Source organism: Bombina bombina, chromosome 4 (assembly GCF_027579735.1).
Source record: "Bombina bombina isolate aBomBom1 chromosome 4, aBomBom1.pri, whole genome shotgun sequence".
Taxonomy (NCBI): domain Eukaryota; kingdom Metazoa; phylum Chordata; class Amphibia; order Anura; family Bombinatoridae; genus Bombina; species Bombina bombina.
This window is the reverse complement of record NC_069502.1, coordinates 247,963,968-247,984,584: the sequence shown is the minus strand read 5'-3', so window position 1 is coordinate 247,984,584 and position 20,617 is coordinate 247,963,968. Positions and strand designations below refer to the sequence as shown.

At 40.1% G+C, this 20,617-nt stretch overlaps 1 protein-coding gene across 1 annotated transcript in view; it reads left to right on the top strand.

The window, feature by feature from the left end:
• ANKMY1 (ankyrin repeat and MYND domain containing 1) overlaps positions 1-20,617 on the top strand; it is a gene marked incomplete at its 5' end in the record, with an annotated part of 176,442 nt that overhangs the window by 16,377 nt on the left and 139,448 nt on the right. The window contains 4 exons of the mRNA XM_053711515.1: positions 12,837-12,983; positions 13,210-13,676; positions 14,271-14,487; positions 17,257-17,421. Coding sequence (XP_053567490.1) covers positions 12,837-12,983; positions 13,210-13,676; positions 14,271-14,487; positions 17,257-17,421 — 996 coding nt within the window. The remainder of the gene's footprint in view (positions 1-12,836; positions 12,984-13,209; positions 13,677-14,270; positions 14,488-17,256; positions 17,422-20,617) is intronic.

The window sequence follows — 20,617 nt, the reverse complement described above, 5'->3', positions numbered from 1 at the left end:
TTAAAGTGAAAGTAAAGTTACCTGGTTTGCGATCCTCAGTAGCAGTCTTTGGGCATAAATAATATGACTTTCATTCATCGTTTTTTTTTAATTTAGCTGGAATCAAAGTTATCGCCTTAATTACAAAACTTTTTAGACTATCCAAATTCAACCCGTAAATCTTTTTTTCTCCAACATTGGTGTGTCCGGTCCACGGTTTCATCCTTACTTGTGGGATATTCTCCTCCCTTACAGGGAATGGCAAGGAGAGCACACAGCAAGAGCTGTCCATATAGCTCCCCCTCTGGCTCCGCCCCCCAGTCATTCTCCTTGCCGCTCTGAACAAGTAGCATCTCCACGGGGATGGTGAGGAGTTTGTGGTGTTAGTTGTAGTTTTTTATTTCTTCTATCAAGAGTTTGTTATTTTGAAATAGTACTGGTATGTACTATTTACTCTGAAACAGAAAGAGATGAAGAGTTCTGTTTAAAAGAGGAGTATGATTTTAGCAGCAGTAACTAAAATCAATTGCTGTTCCCACGCAGGACTGTTGAGCCCAGAGAACTTCAGTTGGGGGGAACAGTTTGCAGACTTTTCTGCTCAAGGTATGACTAGCCATTTTTCTAACAAGACTGTGTAATGCTGGAAGGCTGTCATTTTCCCTCATGGGGATCGGTAAGCCATTTTCTTAGACTCAGAAAGAATAAAGGGCTTATTATGGGCTATTAACTGGTGGACACTCTTAAGGGCTAAATCGATTGTTTATTTAAGTTATTATTTAAAGTTTGAAGTGGATTTCACACTTTTTATTATTTGGGGAACGTTTTTATCGCCAGGCACTAGTTAAGACACCTTCCCAGTCAGGAAGGGCCTTTCACTGTAGTAGGCAGAGCCTCATTTACGCGCCATTATTGCGCAGTTTCTTTTGAGTGCAGTGCATGCAGCTGCATGTGAGAGGGTCTGGTATCCACTGAAAACGTTCCTAGAAGGCTTGAATTGGTATCGTATACCCCCCTGGGATAGGTGAAGTCGCAACAAAGGCTGTGGCTGGGACTGTAGTGGGGTTAAATTGCAAACGGCTCCGGTTTCCGCATTTTAAGGGTTAACAGCTTGAAAATTGGGGTACAATACTTTGGATGCATTAAGACACTGTGGTGAAAATTTGGTAAAGATTGGATAATTCCTTCATAGTTTTTCACATATTCAGTAATAAAGTGTGCCCTGTTTAACATTTAAAGAGACAGTAACGGTTTTGTTTAAAAACGTTTTTTGTGCTTTATTAACCAGTTTAAGCCTGTTTAACATGTCTGTACCTTCAGATAGATCATGTTCTGTATGTATGGAGGCCAAGGTGGTTCCCCCTTCAAATGTATGTGATAATTGTGCCATGGCGTCCAAACAAAGTAAGGACAGTACTGTCACATTTAGTAAGGTTGCCCAGGATGATTCCTCAGATGAAGGAAGTAGGGATAGTTCTGCATCCTCTCCTTCTGTGTCTATACCAGTTATGCCCGCGCAGGCGACCCCTAGTACTTCTAGCGCGCCAATGCTTGTTACTATGCAACAATTGACGGCAGTAATGGATAACTCCATAGCTAATATTTTATCCAAAATGCCAGCATTTCAGAGAAAGCGCGATTGCTCAGTTTTAAACACTGTAGAGCAGGAGGGTGCTGATGATAATTTATCTGTCATACCCTCACACCAGTCTGAAGTGGCAGTGAGGGAGGGTTTATCAGATGGAGAAATTTCTGATACAGGAAGAATTTCTCAGCAGGCAGAACCTGATGCTGTGACATTTAAATTTAAATTAGAGCATCTCCGCGCATTACTTAAGGAGGTGCTATCTACTCTGGATGATTGTGACAATCTGGTCATCCCAGAAAAATTGTGCAAGATGGACAAGTTCCTAGAGGTCCCGGTGCACCCTGATGCCTTTCCGATACCTTAAAGGGTGGCGGACATAGTGAATAAGGAGTGGGAGAAGCCAGGCATACCTTTTGTCCCTCCTCCTATATTTAAGAAATTGTTCCCCATGGTCGACCCCAGGAAGGACACATGGCAAACAGTCCCTAAGGTCGAGGGGGCGGTTTCTACACTAGCCAAACGCACGACCATTCCCATTGAGGACAATTGTGCTTTCAAAGATCCTATGGATAAAAAATTGGAGGGTTTGCTTAAAAAAGATTTTTGTACAGCAAGGTTACCTCCTTCAACCTATTTCGTGCATTATTCCTGTCACTACAGCGGCGTGGTTCTGGTTCGAGGAACTGGAAAAGTCGCTCAGTAGGGAGACTCCATATGAGGAGGTCATGGACAGAATTCACGCACTTAAGTTAGCTAATTCCTTTATTTTAGACGCCGCTTTGCAGTTAGCGAGATTAGCGGCAAAAAATTCAGGGTTTGCAATTGTGGCGCGTAGAGCGCTCTGGCTAAAGTCTTGGTCGGCGGATGTATCTTCCAAGACAAAATTGCTTAATATCCCTTTCAAAGGTAAGACCCTTTTTGGGCCAGAATTGAAAGAAATTATTTCAGACATCACTGGGGGAAAGGGCCATGCCCTCCCACAAGATAGGCCTTTCAAGGCTAAGAATAAGTCCAATTTTCGTTCCTTTCGCAATTTCAGGAACGGACCGGCTTCCAACTCTGCAACCTCTAGACAAGAGGGTAACGCTTCCCAGACTAAACCAGCTTGGAAATCAATGCAAGGCTGGAACAAGGGTAAACAGGCCAAGAAGCCTGCTGCTGCTACCAAAACAGCATGAAGGGGTAGCCCCCGATCCGGGACCGGATCTAGTAGGGGGCAGACTCTCTCTCTTTGCTCAGGCTTGGGCAAGAGATGTTCAGGATCCCTGGGCACTAGAAATAGTCTCTCAGGGTTATCTTCTAGAATTCAAGGAACTACCCCCAAGGGGAAGGTTCCACATTTCTCACTTATCTTCAAACCAAATAAAGAGACAGGCATTCTTACATTGTGTAGAAGACCTGTTAAAGATGGGAGTGATACACCCAGTTCCAACTGGGGAACAAGGTCAGGGGTTTTACTCAAATCTGTTTGTAGTTCCCAAAAAAGAGGGAACTTTCAGACCAATTCTGGATTTAAAAATTCTAAACAAATTTCTCAGATTTCCATCGTTCAAAATGGAAACCATTCGAACAATTTTACCTACAATCCAGGAGGGTCAATATATGACTACCGTGGATTTAAAGGATGCGTATCTACATATTCCTATCCACAAAGATCAAAGGTTCGCCTTTCTGGACAAACATTATCAGTTCGTGGCTCTCCCATTCGGACTAGCCACTGCTCCCAGAATTTTCACAAAGGTGCTCGGGTCCCTTCTAGCGGTTCTAAGACCAAGGGGCATTGCAGTGGCACCTTATCTGGACGACATTCTAATTCAAGCGTCGTCTCTTTCCAAGGCAAAGGCTCATACAGACATTGTTCTAGCCTTTCTCAGATCTCACGGGTGGAAGGTGAACGTAGAAAAGAGTTCCCTGTCTCCGTCGACAAGAGTTCCCTTTTTGGGAACAATAATAGATTCTTTAGAAATGAAGATCTTCTTGACAGAAGTCAGTAAGTCAAAGCTTCTAAACGCTTGTCAAGTTCTTCTCTCTATTCTGCAGCCTTCCATAGCTCAGTGCATGGAAGTAGTAGGGTTGATGGTCGCAGCAATGGACATAGTTCCTTTTGCTCGAATTCATCTAAGACCATTACAACTGTGCATGCTCAAGCAGTGGAATGGGGACTATACAGACTTGTCTCCAAAGATTCAAGTAGACCAGATGACCAGAGACTCACTCCGTTGGTGGTTGTCCCAGGATCACCTGTCTCAGGGAATGAGTTTCCGCAGACCAGAGTGGGTCATTGTCACGACCGACGCCAGTCTATTAGGCTGGGGCGCGGTCTAGGATTCCCTGAAAGCTCAGGGTTTATGGTCTCAGGAAGAGTCTCTTCTCCCGATCAACATCCTGGAACTGAGAGCGATATTCAATGCTCTCCGGGCTTGGCCTCAACTAGCGAAGGCCGGATTCATAAGATTCCAATCAGACAACATAACGACTGTAGCTTACATCAACCATCAGGGGGGAACAAGGAGTTCCTTGGCGATGAGAGAGGTATCCAAAATCATCAAATGGGCGGAGGATCACTCCTGCCACCTATCTGCAATCCACATCCCAGGAGTAGACAACTGGGAGGCGGATTATCTGAGTCGTCAGACTTTCCATCCGGGGGAGTGGGAACTCCACCCGGAGGTGTTTGCACAGTTGACTCAATTATGGGGCATTCCAGACATGGATCTGATGGCGTCCCGTCAGAACTTCAAGGTTCCTTGCTACGGGTCCAGATCCAGGGATCCCAAGGCGACTCTAGTGGATGCATTAGTGGCGCCTTGGTCGTTCAACCTAGCTTATGCGTTTCCACCGTTCCCTCTCCTTCCCAGGCTTGTAGCCAAGATCAAACAGGAGAAGGTCTCAGTGATTCTGATAGCTCCTGCGTGGCTGCGCAGGACTTGGTATGCAGACCTGGTGAATATGTCATCGGCTCCACCATGGAAGCTACCTTTGAGACAGGATCTTCTAGTACAAGGTCCATTCGAACATCCAAATCTAGTTTCTCTGCAGCTGACTGCTTGGAAATTGAACGTTTGATTTTATCCAAGCGTGGGTTTTCAGATTCAGTGATAGATACTCTGGTCCAAGCCAGAAAACCTGTGACTAGAAAGATTTACCATAAAATATAAATAATATAAATAAAGATATATCTGTTGGTGTGAATCCAAGGGATTCTCCTGGAGTAAGATTAAAATTCCTAAGATCCTCTCCTTTCTCCAAGAAGGTTTGGATAAGGGATTGTCAGCAAGTTCTCTAAAAGGACAGATTTCTGCTTTATCTGTCTTGTTACACAAACGACTGGCAGCTGTGCCAGATGTACAAGCTTTTGTACAGGCTTTGGTCAGAATCAAGCCTGTTTACAGACCCTTGACTCCTCCTTGGAGTCTAAATTTAGTTCTTTCAGTTCTTCAAGGGGTTCCGTTTGAACCCTTACATTCCATAGATATCAAGTTACTATCTTGGAAAGTTCTGTTTTTGGTTGCTATTTCTTCTGCAAGAAGAGTTTCAGAATTATCTGCTTTGCAGTGTCATACACCCTATCTGGTGTTCCATTCAGATAAGGTCGTTTTGCGTACTAAGCCTGGTTTTCTTCCGAAGGTTGTTTCCAACAGGAATATTAACCAGGAAATAGTTGTTCCTTCTCTGTGTCCGAATCCAGTTTCAAAGAAGGAACGTTTGTTACACAATTTAGATGTAGTTCGTGCTTTAAAGTTCTATTTAGAAGCAACTAAGGATTTTAGACAAACCTCATCTTTGTTTGTCGTTTACTCTGGTAAGAGGAGAGGACAAAAAGCTACGGCTACCTCTTTCTTTCTGGCTGAAAAGCATTATCCGATTGGCTAATGAGACTGCCGGACGGCAGCCTCCTGAACGAGTCACAGCTCACTCCACTAGAGCTGTGGCTTCCACATGGGCTTTCAAGATCGAGGCTTCTGTTGATCAGATATGTAAGGCAGCGACTTGGTCTTCTCTGCACACTTTTGCCAAATTTTACAAATTCGATACTTATGCTTCTTCGGAGGCTGTTTTTGGGAGAATGGTTTTGCAAGCCGTGGTGCCTTCCGTTTAGGTAACCTGATTTGCTCCCTCCCTTCATCCGTGTCCTAAAGCTTTGGTATTGGTTCCCACAAGTAAGGATGAAACCGTGGACCGGACACACCAATGTTGGAGAAAACAGAATTTATGCTTACCTGATAAATTACTTTCTCCAACGGTGTGTCCGGTCCACGGCCCGCCCTGGTTTTTTAATCAGGTTTGAAAAATTTCTCTTTTTCTTTATACACTACAGTCACCACGGCACCCTATAGTTTCTCCTTTTTCTCCTAACCGTCGGTCGAATGACTGGGGGGCGGAGCCAGAGGGGGAGCTATATGGACAGCTCTTGCTGTGTGCTCTCCTTGCCATTCCCTGTAAGGGAGGAGAATATCCCACAAGTAAGGATGAAACCGTGGACCGGACACACCGTTGGAGAAAGTAATTTATCAGGTAAGCATAAATTCTGGGTTTTTTTTCACTCCGGGTCATGTTTTTTCAAAAGCCAATTGAAAATCTGTCCACTAGGCGGCCGTGAAACCACGTCACCCGCCTACTTATTAATCTATGCATGCGCAAATGTTTGGCCAGACAGTAATATATCAGGAGCGCGCTCCTGTTTCTCTGGGCACAAACAGTTTCGCCGAGAAGCGCATGTGCAGTAGACGGAGCCGTAGGTGATTTGCGCATGCGCAATACAAGGCCATACACTAAGATATCAGGAGCGCGCTCCCGTTTCTCTATGCACAAACGGTTTTGACAAGAAGCGCATGCACAGTAGATGGAGCCGTACCGGATTAGCGCATGCGCAATACAAATAGTCATTGTGAATGCGCTTTGGAGCTATGTATAGAGCGGGTTGGGACCGCTGTATACGTCAGAACACAGAAATATAAGAAGTAGAGGATGAGAGATTTTTTATAAAACTTCTAATTATTGATAAATTTATGAAAATAAAGTTAGCGATCTTAATATACTAAGGTAGTAGAAAAAATGAATGTGTTCGAAAGGGAACAACTTTACTTTCACTTTAAAGTGAATGTCAATTTTCATATACATAAAGAACGTAATGGATTCTACTACTAAGATACATTATAGTCACTAACTAATTTTTTCCTCAAAATGTCCCTATATTCAAGATTTTTTTAATTTTTTGATTTGGTTTGCTAGATTCCTCCGCCCCCTGCTAGCTTCCGGTTTTAGAAGTGTTAGAGGTAAGAGCGGTCCCACCCTCTCTATACGTCCTTATCCGTGCGCACTCTTGTGAGCCCAATAGTTTGCGCATGCGCAAAAATAAATGTTCCGATCGCTGTTACAATGAAGTATAATGAATTTCCTTTGATAAATCGAATGTGCATGCGGCTATCATGAACACGCATCTGATGATGGATGACATTTGTGGATAGCCGCATGCGCATTGCAAAATGGGGGCATATAGAGACGCCCATGGGGGACCAATGAGATTACAATATCTCTCATTCGTCACAACTAAAGGGGGAAAAAAATTAATGCGGGCAGAGAAATAGAGAAAAAATCTGGCAGATATTGTGGTAAAAAAATCATGTTAGAAATAAATACGAAAAAAATGATGAATGAAAGTTATGTTATTTATAATTGATTTATATAACCGTATATAGTGATATTATCAACTTTACTTTCACTTTAACTATGCCCTCTTAATACCATCTATTAGCAAAATATACAATGAACACTTTACAGTTTAACAGAAATTAAAGGGCCAGTAAACCTAAAAAATAATGTTATATAATTCTGCACATAGTGCAGAATTATATAACATTATATTAGCGTTAGCTTTATAGAACATAATATTCCCTGTGAATTTTTATTAAAAAAAAAGACTGTTTTTCAGACCCGCTCTCTGTGCTCTTCTGAGCGGGTCTGTTTTTATCACAGAGCGCATCTGGCCAGCTGTCTAGTCACAGCCCGGCCCGAGCGCGCCATTACACTGTCTGACAGCGAGAGTGAGCTGCACTGAGTGTAATGGCGCGGTCGGGCCGGGCTGTGACTAGACAGCTGGCCAGATGCGCTCTGTGATAAAAACAGACCCGCTCAGAAGAGCACAGAGAGCGGGTCTGAAAAACAGTCTTTTTTTTTAATAAAAATTCACAGGGAATATTATGTTCTATAAAGCTAACGCTAATATAATGTTATATAATTCTGCACTATGTGCAGAATTATATAACATTATTTTTTAGGTTTACTGGCCCTTTAAAGTAATTTTGCTGATAACATATCAGGCAAAAGAAAAACAGGAAAAACTTCAGAGGAGCTCTGATTCAGGAGAGAAAGATGTCTCCAGACACCAAAATATTTTCCCAGTATAACAGCATATATTTTTCTTTCTTAGGACCACAAATCCGGTTTGATTGGTCCCTCTGAGGCATATTTTTTAGCATAGATAATAGAAGACAGTCATGTCCAAGAATATAATCTGAGAATGAAGAAGAAATCATAGAAACCACATCCAAAATAGCAAATCCCATAAGCATATCTTTTACTGTTTGTCAGGGTTTTTCCTTGCTTTGTTTGCCATGTGCTGCTGACAGCCATTTTACTCAACTCTCTTGCTGACTCTGGTGCATACCTTTTATGGCCAGATCGGTGTACATCATCCGTGTGAGACAGGATGCAGTCTCAGAATTGTGATGTCATCACTTATTATATAAAGGGCCTCTGTTCAGTATGCTTTGTCCTTGCGTTGTCTCAGACCTGTTTGTGAGAGCTCCTGTGTATTACCTGACGTCCTGGTTCCTGATCCCTGTCTTGTTCCTGACTCTGCTGTTCTTCTTGTTCCTGATTCCGGCTCGTCTGACTACTCGCTTTGGCTCCTGACTCAGCTCGTCTGACTATTCGCTTTGGCTCCTGACTCAGCACGTCTGACTACCAGCGCAGGGTTTGATTCCTGGCTTGTTATTTGACTTGTGGACTTTTTATTATTTTTTGCTATCAATAAAGGTGTGATTATTTTTGCACTTCTCGTCTCAGTCTGATTCCTGGCATCCTGACACTGTTGTATAAAAGTTTTTGGTGCAGTTCAAAAAACAAAGGATAATATATCACATTTTAACATGATTTTCTGGCTTTAATAAAGTAATTTTCCTTGTTGAATTCTGCACTTAGAATTAATTTTTACTAAGCCACCACATTAAAGCCTTGTCTCAATGCAGGTTATATGGATTAGATAACTGTGTACAACAATGAGATCCGTAATTTTAAGCAGATACAAAAATAGTCAGCTTAGAGGGAAAAAGAACAGAAAAGACAAAAAGCCATAATCTTTATATCGCCAGGTTTTATACTGCAGATGGGTAGAGGAGAGTTAACTTAAAACGGTAGCCCCAGCTGTAATACTTGCAATTTTGACTCCAGTCATTTTGCACAGGTTCAGGGTCCTTGCTCCTAGCCTTTTCTGGGGGCTGCTGGGGCCTGGATCTTCAAACACCAGCGGTCAATACTCAATTCAGGCACTGCAGGGTCTCCGTCCTTGCCTTTAATTTTGATGCTCTTCAGTGACTGTATTCACAGGAGGCTGTTTTCAGCAAGTCAGCCGCTCTGCTTCATTCAATGGGCATCCCTTCTCAGATATACCTGCCAGATTCTTATTCTCCTCAAACACAGAGAGGTCAGCTGCCCTGGGGATGGTTCTGTAGTGATAACAGGCAGTCTGTGTACGGGCTCACATACTTTGAGCCATTAATACTTTAGCCAGTTCTGGATACATTCAGACTCCCTCCTAAGATAGAGGGACCTAGCCGCCAACACGGTATTCTTCCCGGGCCTAAGCATTGGCGTGTTGTCTGGGTGATCACAGGTGTACGCATCTGAAGTGAAGATGCCGAGCTACCTTGCAGCTAGCTCCTCCTACCGGAACCGTCCCAGGAAATCGATAGCTATTAATGGTTTGGATAGACAAAAAACATGTTGCATGCAGCCACATTTACAGAGGAGACAGCAGCACATAGTAACCATAGAGCCATTGAGAAATCAGTTATCCAGTTATTTATTCATGAGCTAACATCAGCAATTCCCAGTCCCTTATTTTGTACGATAATTTCTCATTTGGCATTGCCACTGTATCAAAAGCCTTTCTTAAAGAACTGATTCACCTTTATCTATATTCTTGCTTACTTTCACATAGAATCTAATTGGATTAGTTTAGCATAATCTATTTTTTATAAAACCATGTTGATTTGAACTCATAACCTTGTTTTAACAAATATACTCTTGAACATAATTCCTTTGATTCCTTCCAGTATCTTCACCACTACTAATGTCAGGCTTACAGGTCTATAACTTCCTGGATCAGACCTGCTTCGCTTTTTAAAAAGTGGCATCACATCAGCTTTACACCAGTCCTGAGTAGTCTTGACAAATTATGAGTAGATGTTTGGCTATGACAATGCTCCTGTCCCCTAATTACTCTTGGATGTGTTACATCTTGACCAGTTTTTTTCACCTTAATATTATCCAGTTTTTCTTCATATCATCAAGAGATAACCCAGTTATTGGTATGGGCTTGTATGTCCTCCCTTGTATATACAGAATTAAAGGAATAATTTTGCACCCCAGCCTTCCCCGGGTCACTGTTAATTATGCTATCCTTCTCATTTTAATGTACCTATATTTTTCTTTTTAGATTTGAGATATATATATATATACATATATCCATATGTATAGTTAAAAAACATTTAGGGTTTGTCTTGTAATGCTTTGCAAATAATCTTTCATTTTCAATTCCTTAGATATTTGACATGATGAATCTGTACTATTTTCTTTGATTAATTTCAATGTCCTACTCCTTTTTTTCCTAATTCCTCTTAAAGGAACAGTCAAGTCCAAAAAATCTTTCATGATTCAAATAGGGCATGTAATTTTAAACAACTTTCCAATTTACTTTTATCACCAATTTTGCTTTGTTCTCTTGGTATTCTTAGTTGAAAGCTAACCCTAGGAGGTTCATATGCTAATTTCTTAGACCTTGAAGGCCACCTCTAATCTAAATGCATTTTGATAGTTTTTCACCACTAGAGGGTATTAGTTCATGTGTTTTATATAGATAACATTGGGCTCATGCACATGAATTTACCATGGAGAAAGCTCTGATTGGCTAAAATGCAAGTCTGTCAAAAGAACTGAAATAAGGGGGGAGTCTGCTGAGGTAATTACAGAGGTAACGTGTATTATTATAACTGTGTTGGTTATGCAAAACTGGGGAATGAGTAATTAAGGGATTATCTATCTTTTAAAACAACAAAAATTCTGGTGTTTACTGTCCCTTTACAATATTTGTATTTAGCCACATTGACTTGGATTTATTACTTTTGTAACCTTGTGGTATGTGTTGATATGTATATTAATTTAGCAACATTTTAAATACTCGCTATTGATCCTGTGTTTTTGTTTGAGACTACTTTCTCCTACTTAATGTAATTTATTGATTTTCTTAAAGCATTGAAGTTTGCTTTTTTTAAATTAAAAGTCTTGGTTGAACCCATGAAACACTGTTTTTTCACGTGACCATTTTATGATCACTGTTACTTACGTGTTCTTTTACTTCTGTGTTTGATAATATTTCTGTATTTGATAGCACTAAATCTAGTATAGCTTTATTTCTAGTTGGCTCCTCTATTAATTGGGACACAAAGCTACTGTATCTTGGACTGTATTTAAAAATCTACTTTTGTGATGTGCCATTTTCTAAGTGTATCCTTCCATCATCCATGCTTTGAGATATTCCAGATGTATTTAGAGCTGCAACAACTAATCGGTAAGATTGATCATAAAAATAGTTGTCAAAGAATCTCATTATCAATTAGGTGGTCAGCGATTAGTTGGTTAATTGCACAGCACCAGCTGCTTCAATCTGATGAACTCCTGCACATGGTATTTTGCAAACATTTTTATGTATTTATGTTTTTTCTATCCGATTAATCGGATGATTATTGTCTGATTAATCGGATAGAAAAAAGATTAAAAAAATAAATAAATTAAATTTTTTTTGCACAATATTAGTTGCAGTAAATCATCAGATGAAAGCAGCTCGTGCTGTGCAACTGACCAACTAATCGCTGACCACCTAATTGATAATGAGATTTGTTGCCAACTATTTTTATGATCAAACTTACCGATTAGTTGTTGCAGCCCGACAGACTAATCTATCAGTTCCATATAGACTGTTTTGACTGACTCTCGCCTCCTTCCCTAGTTTACAAGATTCTCTAAACATGCAACCATCCTCACCCCCAACACACCTGCATCTATGTCCTTCAGATGCAATCCATCCTTACTGTACAAATTGTACCAAACTGAAATGTCAGCCCATTGCTCTAAAAACTCAAACCCCTCATTTTTACACCACATTTGTAACCAGAAATGGACTAATGTAAATTCCTTCTGCCTTACTAGGTTAGCACATGGAACCAGTAATATCTCAGAAAATACTACATTGGAGGTCCTTGCTTTAAGTCATTTTTAGGACACTGCATAACATTCTTACTCTGTCATTAGTAACTATGTGCATCATGACTGCTGGATCAGATCCAGATCCCTCCAACAATTTATTAATACTATCTGCAATATGGCTAACACAAGCCCCTGGAAGAAGGCAAACTGTTCTATTTAATGTATCTGGATCACAAATTACCAACACGAACAACCTGTTCAGTCATATCCATGTCCCTTTCTTCAAGTGTTTGACTATCACGCATTAATGCAATTTATTCGTCCAGTACTCTAATACGAGCTTCTAGAGAGACAATATGCCTAAACTTGCCACAGAGATATGATCTCTAAAGAGCCTGCTCTACATACGGCAAGCTGTGCAATGAATAAGATTATCACATAATCTTACTTACAAAGGTTTAAACTATAAATATAAAAGTTTTATATTTACCTATGGTTACTCTAACCTGTGTGTTACTCCATTAGTTCTGCAGCTCTTTACTTAAACAGTGAAGCAGTTTGAGCAGCCACATTCTCTTGGAATCTTTGTTTCAGAGTAAACTTCAGGACCATCCATGTGTCTTTTGCATTTTATTGCAGAAGTCATAGAGTGCTAAAGACGTGCACATTCCTGAGCTCCTATGAGCCTTCTTCAACAAAGATTCTAAATTTTCGTTGCAAATAGAATTTTGGATAACAAAGATTATTCACTTAAGTTGTATTTTGTTGTTGTTTTTTACAATTACAGAGCTATAGTGGAGAATTTTATAATGATCACCACCATGGCAAAGGAATTTACACGTGGCCAGATGGATCCAAGTTTCTTGGCTCTTTTTATCTCAGCAGAAGAGAAGGCTTTGGGACCATGATGTTTAATGATAACAGAACATTTCAGGTATTTGTGTTTTGATTGTCTTAATCCTTTGCATTTATAAAATTGTGTTTTTGTTTTAGAATAACACTTATAAGAAGTGATCTTAAAATCGTTCATTACAATCTCTCAGCCATTAAAATCATCATTCTGAGCCTTCTACTTTTATTTTTTTGTCAAAAGACTTTTCTTTCATATGTCTCCTCCATTGATTGTGAATATGCTGTAATATGTTTTTCCCTTTTTGTAGGGCCTATACAAGTCAGATGTTCGCTATGGGCCTGGCATTGAGACAAATAACGATGGCTCTCAGGATGTTGGGATTTGGCTAAGGAATCACCTCATTAAATTATGTACTTCTGTTCGTTGCTCGTTCTCTATTTCTAGCTACCCAGAGTTTTATCAGCAATCAAATGAGACGTTATGTAAAAATAAAGGTTTACATGGGCAAGCTTCAGAGAAGGGACAAAGGGAAGACCCTTTTTTATATAGTTACAAAATTCTGCTCCAAGAGGACAGCTACACTCTGCCTGAAAAGATCTACTTCTACTCATCAGACATAGACCATTTACCTATTACTCCATCTGCACGTACAGAAATTGATACACATTTCTATAAAGATATTGACCAGCCAGGGCACCTAGGGGACCTTGTTTCTTGTGAGATGCAGGACACTGATGAGATGAAGGGAATTCATCTTCATGTTTACAAGCATAGGTCAGTTACATTTCAGTACATCTTGTGCATACCATAAACAATGTGTTCTCTGTGAGCATCACACGACAGTAGCTTGTTCAAATTGAAATTTACATGGTACTAAATGGTACAGCTTTACTATGAAAATATGCAGAATATGCACTGCCAATAACCAAATGTATCAATCTAGCTATATCTATCTATCTATCTATCTATATAGCTATATCTATCATCTATCTATCTATCATCTATCTATCATCTATCTATCATCTATCTATCTATCTATCTATCTATCTATCTATCTATCTATCTATCTATCTATCTATCTATCTGTTGTCAGAGTATATACTCAGTATCACTTTATTAAACATTTTTCTCCCTTCTTAACATAGTATAAGCTTGTCTGATCCTCTCTCCTTCCCTGTATGTTAAATGTCTATAGTTCTCAAGCTGTGCAATGCCACACCCTTCTTTGATGAATATATCCTTTCTCAGTTTACTTCCTGTTATCTGCAAGTATAAACAATATGTTGTCTATTTTCTCTTCTCATTTATCACTTTATATTTTGCAAAACATATAAACCATGTAAAACCAAATATGGTTTCTTCTGCTAGGAACAGTCAGGAGTATTTGGAGTGGAGTATCGGTTCCATAATGAGTGCTGTTCGACAGAAGTTCGGTCCACGAGGCTCCCGTGAGCAATTTGCTGAAAAGTTTATTGAAATGGCTGGACTGGGGGATTATGAAACAGTTTTCATGATTCTGAGGCATGATCTGGCACACGTAGATGTGTCTGATAGTTGTGGACATACTGCCCTACATAGTGCAACTGTAAGTAACCCAGGAGAGAATTTTACCTGTGTATAGAATATTACCCCTCCACCCCTGATTCCCCCCACACACACACACCGGTAATCCCCATCTTAGGTACTGGCAGACGGTCTGCAAATATGGAAATTGAAGGCAATTTATTTTTAGTTAAATATTTTTTTATATATTTTCTGCAGTGTGGGATCCCCCCCTTACCCTCCAAACTCCCTGATCCTTCCCAAACAGCTCTCTAACCCTCCCCCCCTCTTAGTAGTGCCACCATCTTAGGTACTGGCAGCAGTCTGCCAGTACCTATAAAATGTGTATGTATATATATATATATATATATATATATATTTATAATTTATTTGCTATTTTCTGTAGTTTAGTAGTCCCCCACTCCCCCCCTCCCACGATCATTAGTTAGGGACCCCCCATCCCACATTTTTTCTGTAGTGTAACGCCCCTTCCCTCCCTCTCCTTTTATTTATTTTTTTAGTTTAGGGCCATCCCACTTCTGCCGCCTCCCTCTTCCCTCCCCCCTCCGATGCTAGACCTCCCACACACCACACAGATTCCCTCCCACACCTCCCGCTGGCACCAGCAGATGATCGTTACAGACGGTGACACACACAATGTCACCGTATGTAGCTATATGGCATCTACGCACCAGTCACACTCAGGTTCCATATGTGGGCAGATGCCTGGAGCTCAGGAACTCCAGCTCTCGGCTGTAACTTAACAGCCGAGATTGCTGGAGCTTCCTGAAGCTCTGACGTATATATACATTGTGCGGTACGATAGCCAAAGTACCGCACAGCGTAAATATACATCATTTTGGGCAAAGGGGTTAAAGTAAGATGCATCTATACTACTAAGTCTGCCAAATGGAGATTTTCAATGAAGACACTTTAAACTTGCACATACATTCAACTCCAAACTATGGGATGACTACTGACTAATATGAATTTGTTTATATTTTCCCTTTTATGTAAATTCATGTGCACCTCTAAAATGTATTTGAATTCATGCAAATGCTATTCAGAAAATTTCTGCAAGGTTTACAGGATCAAAGAGAAAAAATAGCAGCAAGAAAAACAGCCTCCACTGCTCCAGATTCAAGTTAAGTTGCAACTGCACATTGCTAGCTTTATCAGGTGTACAAGGTGCTTTATGCAGTTCATCAAAGGGACAGTGTACTGTAAAATTTGTTCCCCCTCGAGTATAAAATGTTTGGGAAACTACTATTTTAGGTTTATTTTTGTATATAATGCAACCAGGGTGCAGGCAAAAGTCCTGAATATTTCACAAAATGGCTTGCACTCACTGGATTTTTTAATGTCATAGGATGTGTACCCGGTCCAGTTTGAGAGTGCAGTCCACTGTGGTTACCAGTTTGTTTAATTGAAAGCATGCAGTGTTTGGATGTATTAAGGACACGGGATGGGAGAGACCTTAACTTGGTTCCTGGGCTTGACCCATTCGGCCAGATGCGTTTACTTTTAATTTTAGCTGTGTACTTTCAAATAAGTGCCAGACTTCCTCTGTGTGTTGTGTTAATTTGTTTTGTAATTTTCCCTATAGGCTTTGCACCCAGATTTATCTGGGATTAACTGCCTGGGGCTCTGGAGACTGTGCAGCTGTCTGTGAGTGCTATTGAGAACCCAGAGCTGTGCATTTTGCTGAGTCATAGGATGTGTACCCAGTTCAGTTTGAGGGGTCAATTTAATATTGTGCGGATGGACATGATACAGTGTAGCGTATCATGTTCACCGCACATCGATAAATGCCGATAGCATACACTGTCAGCATTTATCATTGCACCAGCAGCTCTTGTGAACTTCTAGTGCAATGCCGCCCCCTGCAGATTTGCGGCCAATCAGCCGCTAGCAGGGTTTATCAATCAACCTGATCATATTTGATCGGGCTGATTGCTGTCCGCCACCTCAGAGGTGGTGGACGAGTTAAGGAGCAGCGGTCTTAGGACCGCTGCTTCTTAACTTCCGCTTCAAGCGGAACTGAAGCAGAGTGGGTCAGAAGCAGCATCCTCTGCTTCATAAATCGACCCCTGAGAGTGTAGTCCACTTCCGTGTTTTGTAGGGAGATTACATAAGTCTTTGAGAACCATTGACTTGTTCCCAGTTTGTTTGATTAAGAGCATGCATTTGTGTGGCTGCAATAGGGACCCAGGATGGGAGAGACCTTGACGTGGTTCCTGGGCTTGACCCATTTGGCTAGATGCGGTAACTAACTCTTCAATTTTTGCTTTTAATATTAGCTGTGTACTTTCAAGTGAGTGCCAGACTTCCACTGTGTTAATTTGTTTTGTAATTTTCCCTATGGGCTTTGCACCCAGACTTATCTGGGATTAAATGTCTGGGGCTCTGGGGACTGTGCAGCTACCTGCGAGTGCTATTGAGCACACAGGGCTGTGCATTTTGCTGGGTAATAGGATGTGTACCTGGTCCCATTTGAGCCTATGGAAACGCGCTCTATTCAATGCAAATCTTCCATGCAATGCAAATGCAAGCTTTCGTTCGCATTGCGCTGGACTTCAAATACCAGGCACTTTTGCGTGGGTTGGTATTACAAGTTGAGCGCAAATATCATGCTTGCGAAAGCTCAATTTTGCGCTACACGCATAATCTGGCCCATTATATGGGTTATAAGTAATCTCAAAAACATTTAGGTTGAATGTGCTAATGTTCATAAAATATAAATAAATAACGCAAATAGCAAGCTGTGTCCAATTTAGGTATATTATTTTATTTTTTCCTTTTTTTTTTTTAGGTTAACAGTCATGACAATATCATTAACCTTCTTCTGGACAATGGAGCAGACATTAATAAGAGAAATGATGAGGGGATTTCAGCTTTATCCATGTGTTTCATTCTTTTGTACGGCACACAGTCATTCAGGCCAAATGTTGCAGAGAGAAACTTAAATCTTTGTAAGGTTGGTGTTAAAATACATAGTAGAGTGCTCTGATACAGACGCAAACGCATCAGGATTATTTCTTAAATAATAATATCACCTATGTTTGTAATATAGCAAATAAACTGTGCACTTCTCAGCAAATACAGAATACCATCAAATTACAGTTGTCTTAGACCTTAAGGAGAAAAAGCTGCAACAGAGGTCAGATCAAGTGTTGTTAGTGAAAATTGTTTCTAATTAAACAAAAGAATATGAGGGGCGCAGCATAGCGTGATCCTGTCTAGATGAAGTATAAGTTACTCACAAGGAAAAGCACCTCCAGATGCCATACAAATAGACTGGGACCTCTCAGTCTCCTAGCTGACTGCAATCCAACTAATAGGAACTCAAAATAGATCAGCGATATCAGCTGCCCAAATCTGTGGAAATATTAAAAATACATTGAAGTTCAAAATAAACTGTCATGATTCAGATTGATCATGTCATTTTAAACAGCTTTCCATTTTACTTCTATGATTAAATTTGCTTTATTCTCTTGGTATCACCTGTTGAAGGCTAAACCTAGGTAGGCTCAGGAGTAGCAATGCACTACTAGGAGCTAGCTGAACACATTAGGTGAGCCAATGAAAAGAATCCTACATGTGTAGGCACCAATCATCTGCTAGCTCCAAATAGAGCATTGCAGTTTCAACAAAGTATACTAAAACAGTGAAGAGAAATGTAAATATAAATAAATAAGCTACACATACCAACCAAGCACTGTGCAGCATGTAGTAGGGTGAGGGTTATAAATTCTACATTATGCGTTCCAGCCTCTCTGGAGGCAGTGGAAAATTTTCAATTTTTAGATTAAATAACAAAAAAAAGGCAACATCAATAATAAAAGTGTGGGGGTTTTTCATTTTGCATTTTCATTCAATTACCTTTAAAGTTCCTTTAATTCAATATTGTTGCTAACTGTGTCTGATATAGTGTTGCCACCTCGGCCATGTTTTCCTGGACACTTATGAGTTACACATGCTGCAGGGTGTGCAGGGAGGAACATGAATAATTCTGTCCAGTATCACTATTTCTGTGCTGTGCAGCAGCACAATGCATGTTCCTGTCTGCACACCCTGCAGCATGTGTAACTCATAAGTGTCCAGGAAAACATGGCCGAGGTGGCAACCCTAGACTCTGATATGGTTAAATGGAGTTTTTTTTTCACTTAATCATTATTGGCATTTCATCTGTGCCATTAATACAAAATAATTTGTAGTAATTTGAGAATTAACATATTTAAACTTCCAATCACTTGATTTCATTTAAAATTAACTTGTGTACAAATTTTGGACTTTAAAAGTTTGTTTTGAATTATGTTTTAAAATTTAAAAAAAAAATTTAATTTTTTTTTTTTACATTTTCTTTATTGAAGATTATAATATGATACACAATTGCAATAAAGAGTTACGTTGAACAATAAACTTATCACGAGGTATCAGTACCTAAGACATTATCATGATTAGTCTAAGTTAAACAATGGTAGACAATGCGACATGGGTTAGTGAGAGGGGATGGGACAAGAGGGGGAAGGGAGTGAGGGAGGTCAGTGTGAATCTGGGTGTGTCAGATGCTCAGAGGTTTCCACAGCTCTAGTACGTACAAAAGTGTTTATTAAACTAAACAACAAGTGCTTTAACATAAAAAAAATAGACTTGAATGATGGTGCTGAACATTTGTGATAAATGAGTTATCAGCAGCTATTTTAATGGATTGGAATAAAAAAAAAACTTTTTTTTTTTTTTTTGCAACTCTGGCTCTTGTAAAGTAAATTCACCCCCCCCCCCCCTGCACAAAACTTCATAAACATCAGAAACTATGTGCACACAATTATAACACAGCCATGAAAAACCGCATACAGATCCCTGCAGAGGCAACTGTATTCTGCATATTATTAGAAAATAATGGCTATTATAATGTTTATTCAGTCTTCAAGTCTTTTTTAAAAAAAGATCAATTATAAGTTGACAGGTCCACTTTATAGGAACATGCTAAAGATCTGTATTTTCTCTGCTGGATCCTGGTTTGAAATGCCCACTCATCAGTATTTTAATATACATTTGTACCTCTTAGTGATTTGGTAGCTTTTGTTGCAGGGTCACCTAATAGATATGACATTATGTTTCTTAGATAATACTACAGAACATCTATACTCAATAACATGAATTATTGTACACCTACCAGTGTACCTCATAGTCCAGAATGTTAGCGTGTAAATTATTAAGAACAGGTGGAGCAGCAAATTAGCTACTGACTGACCCAACTGTGATAACATTATTTCATTTTGTTATACATTCTAGGACTTACAATTCTGCATTCATGTTGCTGAGGCAGAAAATAAGCACTTCTGGTTTATTGGAAACATAGGTTTGAAAATGCATTTGGAAAACAACAAAAATGCAAGCTACTTACTGATTACAGGGACATTTAACATTTAAGTTTCTATTATACTTTCTAAGAGTGCTATTTAAACAGTAGCTAAGCATAAAAGTATGGACAGAGTGGGTGCCCTGTCCCTGCAGTGAGGGCCCTGTGCCTGAATAGGAGGTCTGTTGCTCTGGTGGCCCTGTAGTGTGGTGTCTGGCCCTGGAGGGTTTTGGTTTGTGGCTGTGGTAGCCCTAGAGTATGGGTTTTTGGCCTTTGATGTTTGGGGCCCTTTCCCTGGAGGTTATGAGCCCAGGTGGGGGCAAGGCAGACAGGTGGTGGTTTCAGGGGGGTCATAGGGGTCATTCGGGGCTCAGTCTGCCCATGGAATTGCACTGCATTATTGACGGACAATTACATGCCTCATATATGGTGGGGGTACTATGTGTATGTGTGTTTTGCATATATCATTTAGATGCAACATTGTGAAAATAGGACTTCATGGTTCCTTTAAATGGAGTGAATCTTTAAGAATGTGCTCATTATCTGGCAGCAACTTAAAGGGCCATAATACCCAAATGTTTAAACACTTGAAAGTGATGCAGCATAGCTGTAAAAAGCTGACTAGAAAATATCTCCTGAACAACTCTGTAAAAAAGAAAGATATTTTACCTCAAAAGTTCCTCAGTAGCCACCTCCCATTGTAAAGGATTTCTAAGCAGCATTTTAGTGTGTCTGTCCTGGGACAGCTGAAAGGATGAGCATCATGCACTCTCATGCTATTTCACCAATCAGGTAAAGGTACTATGAA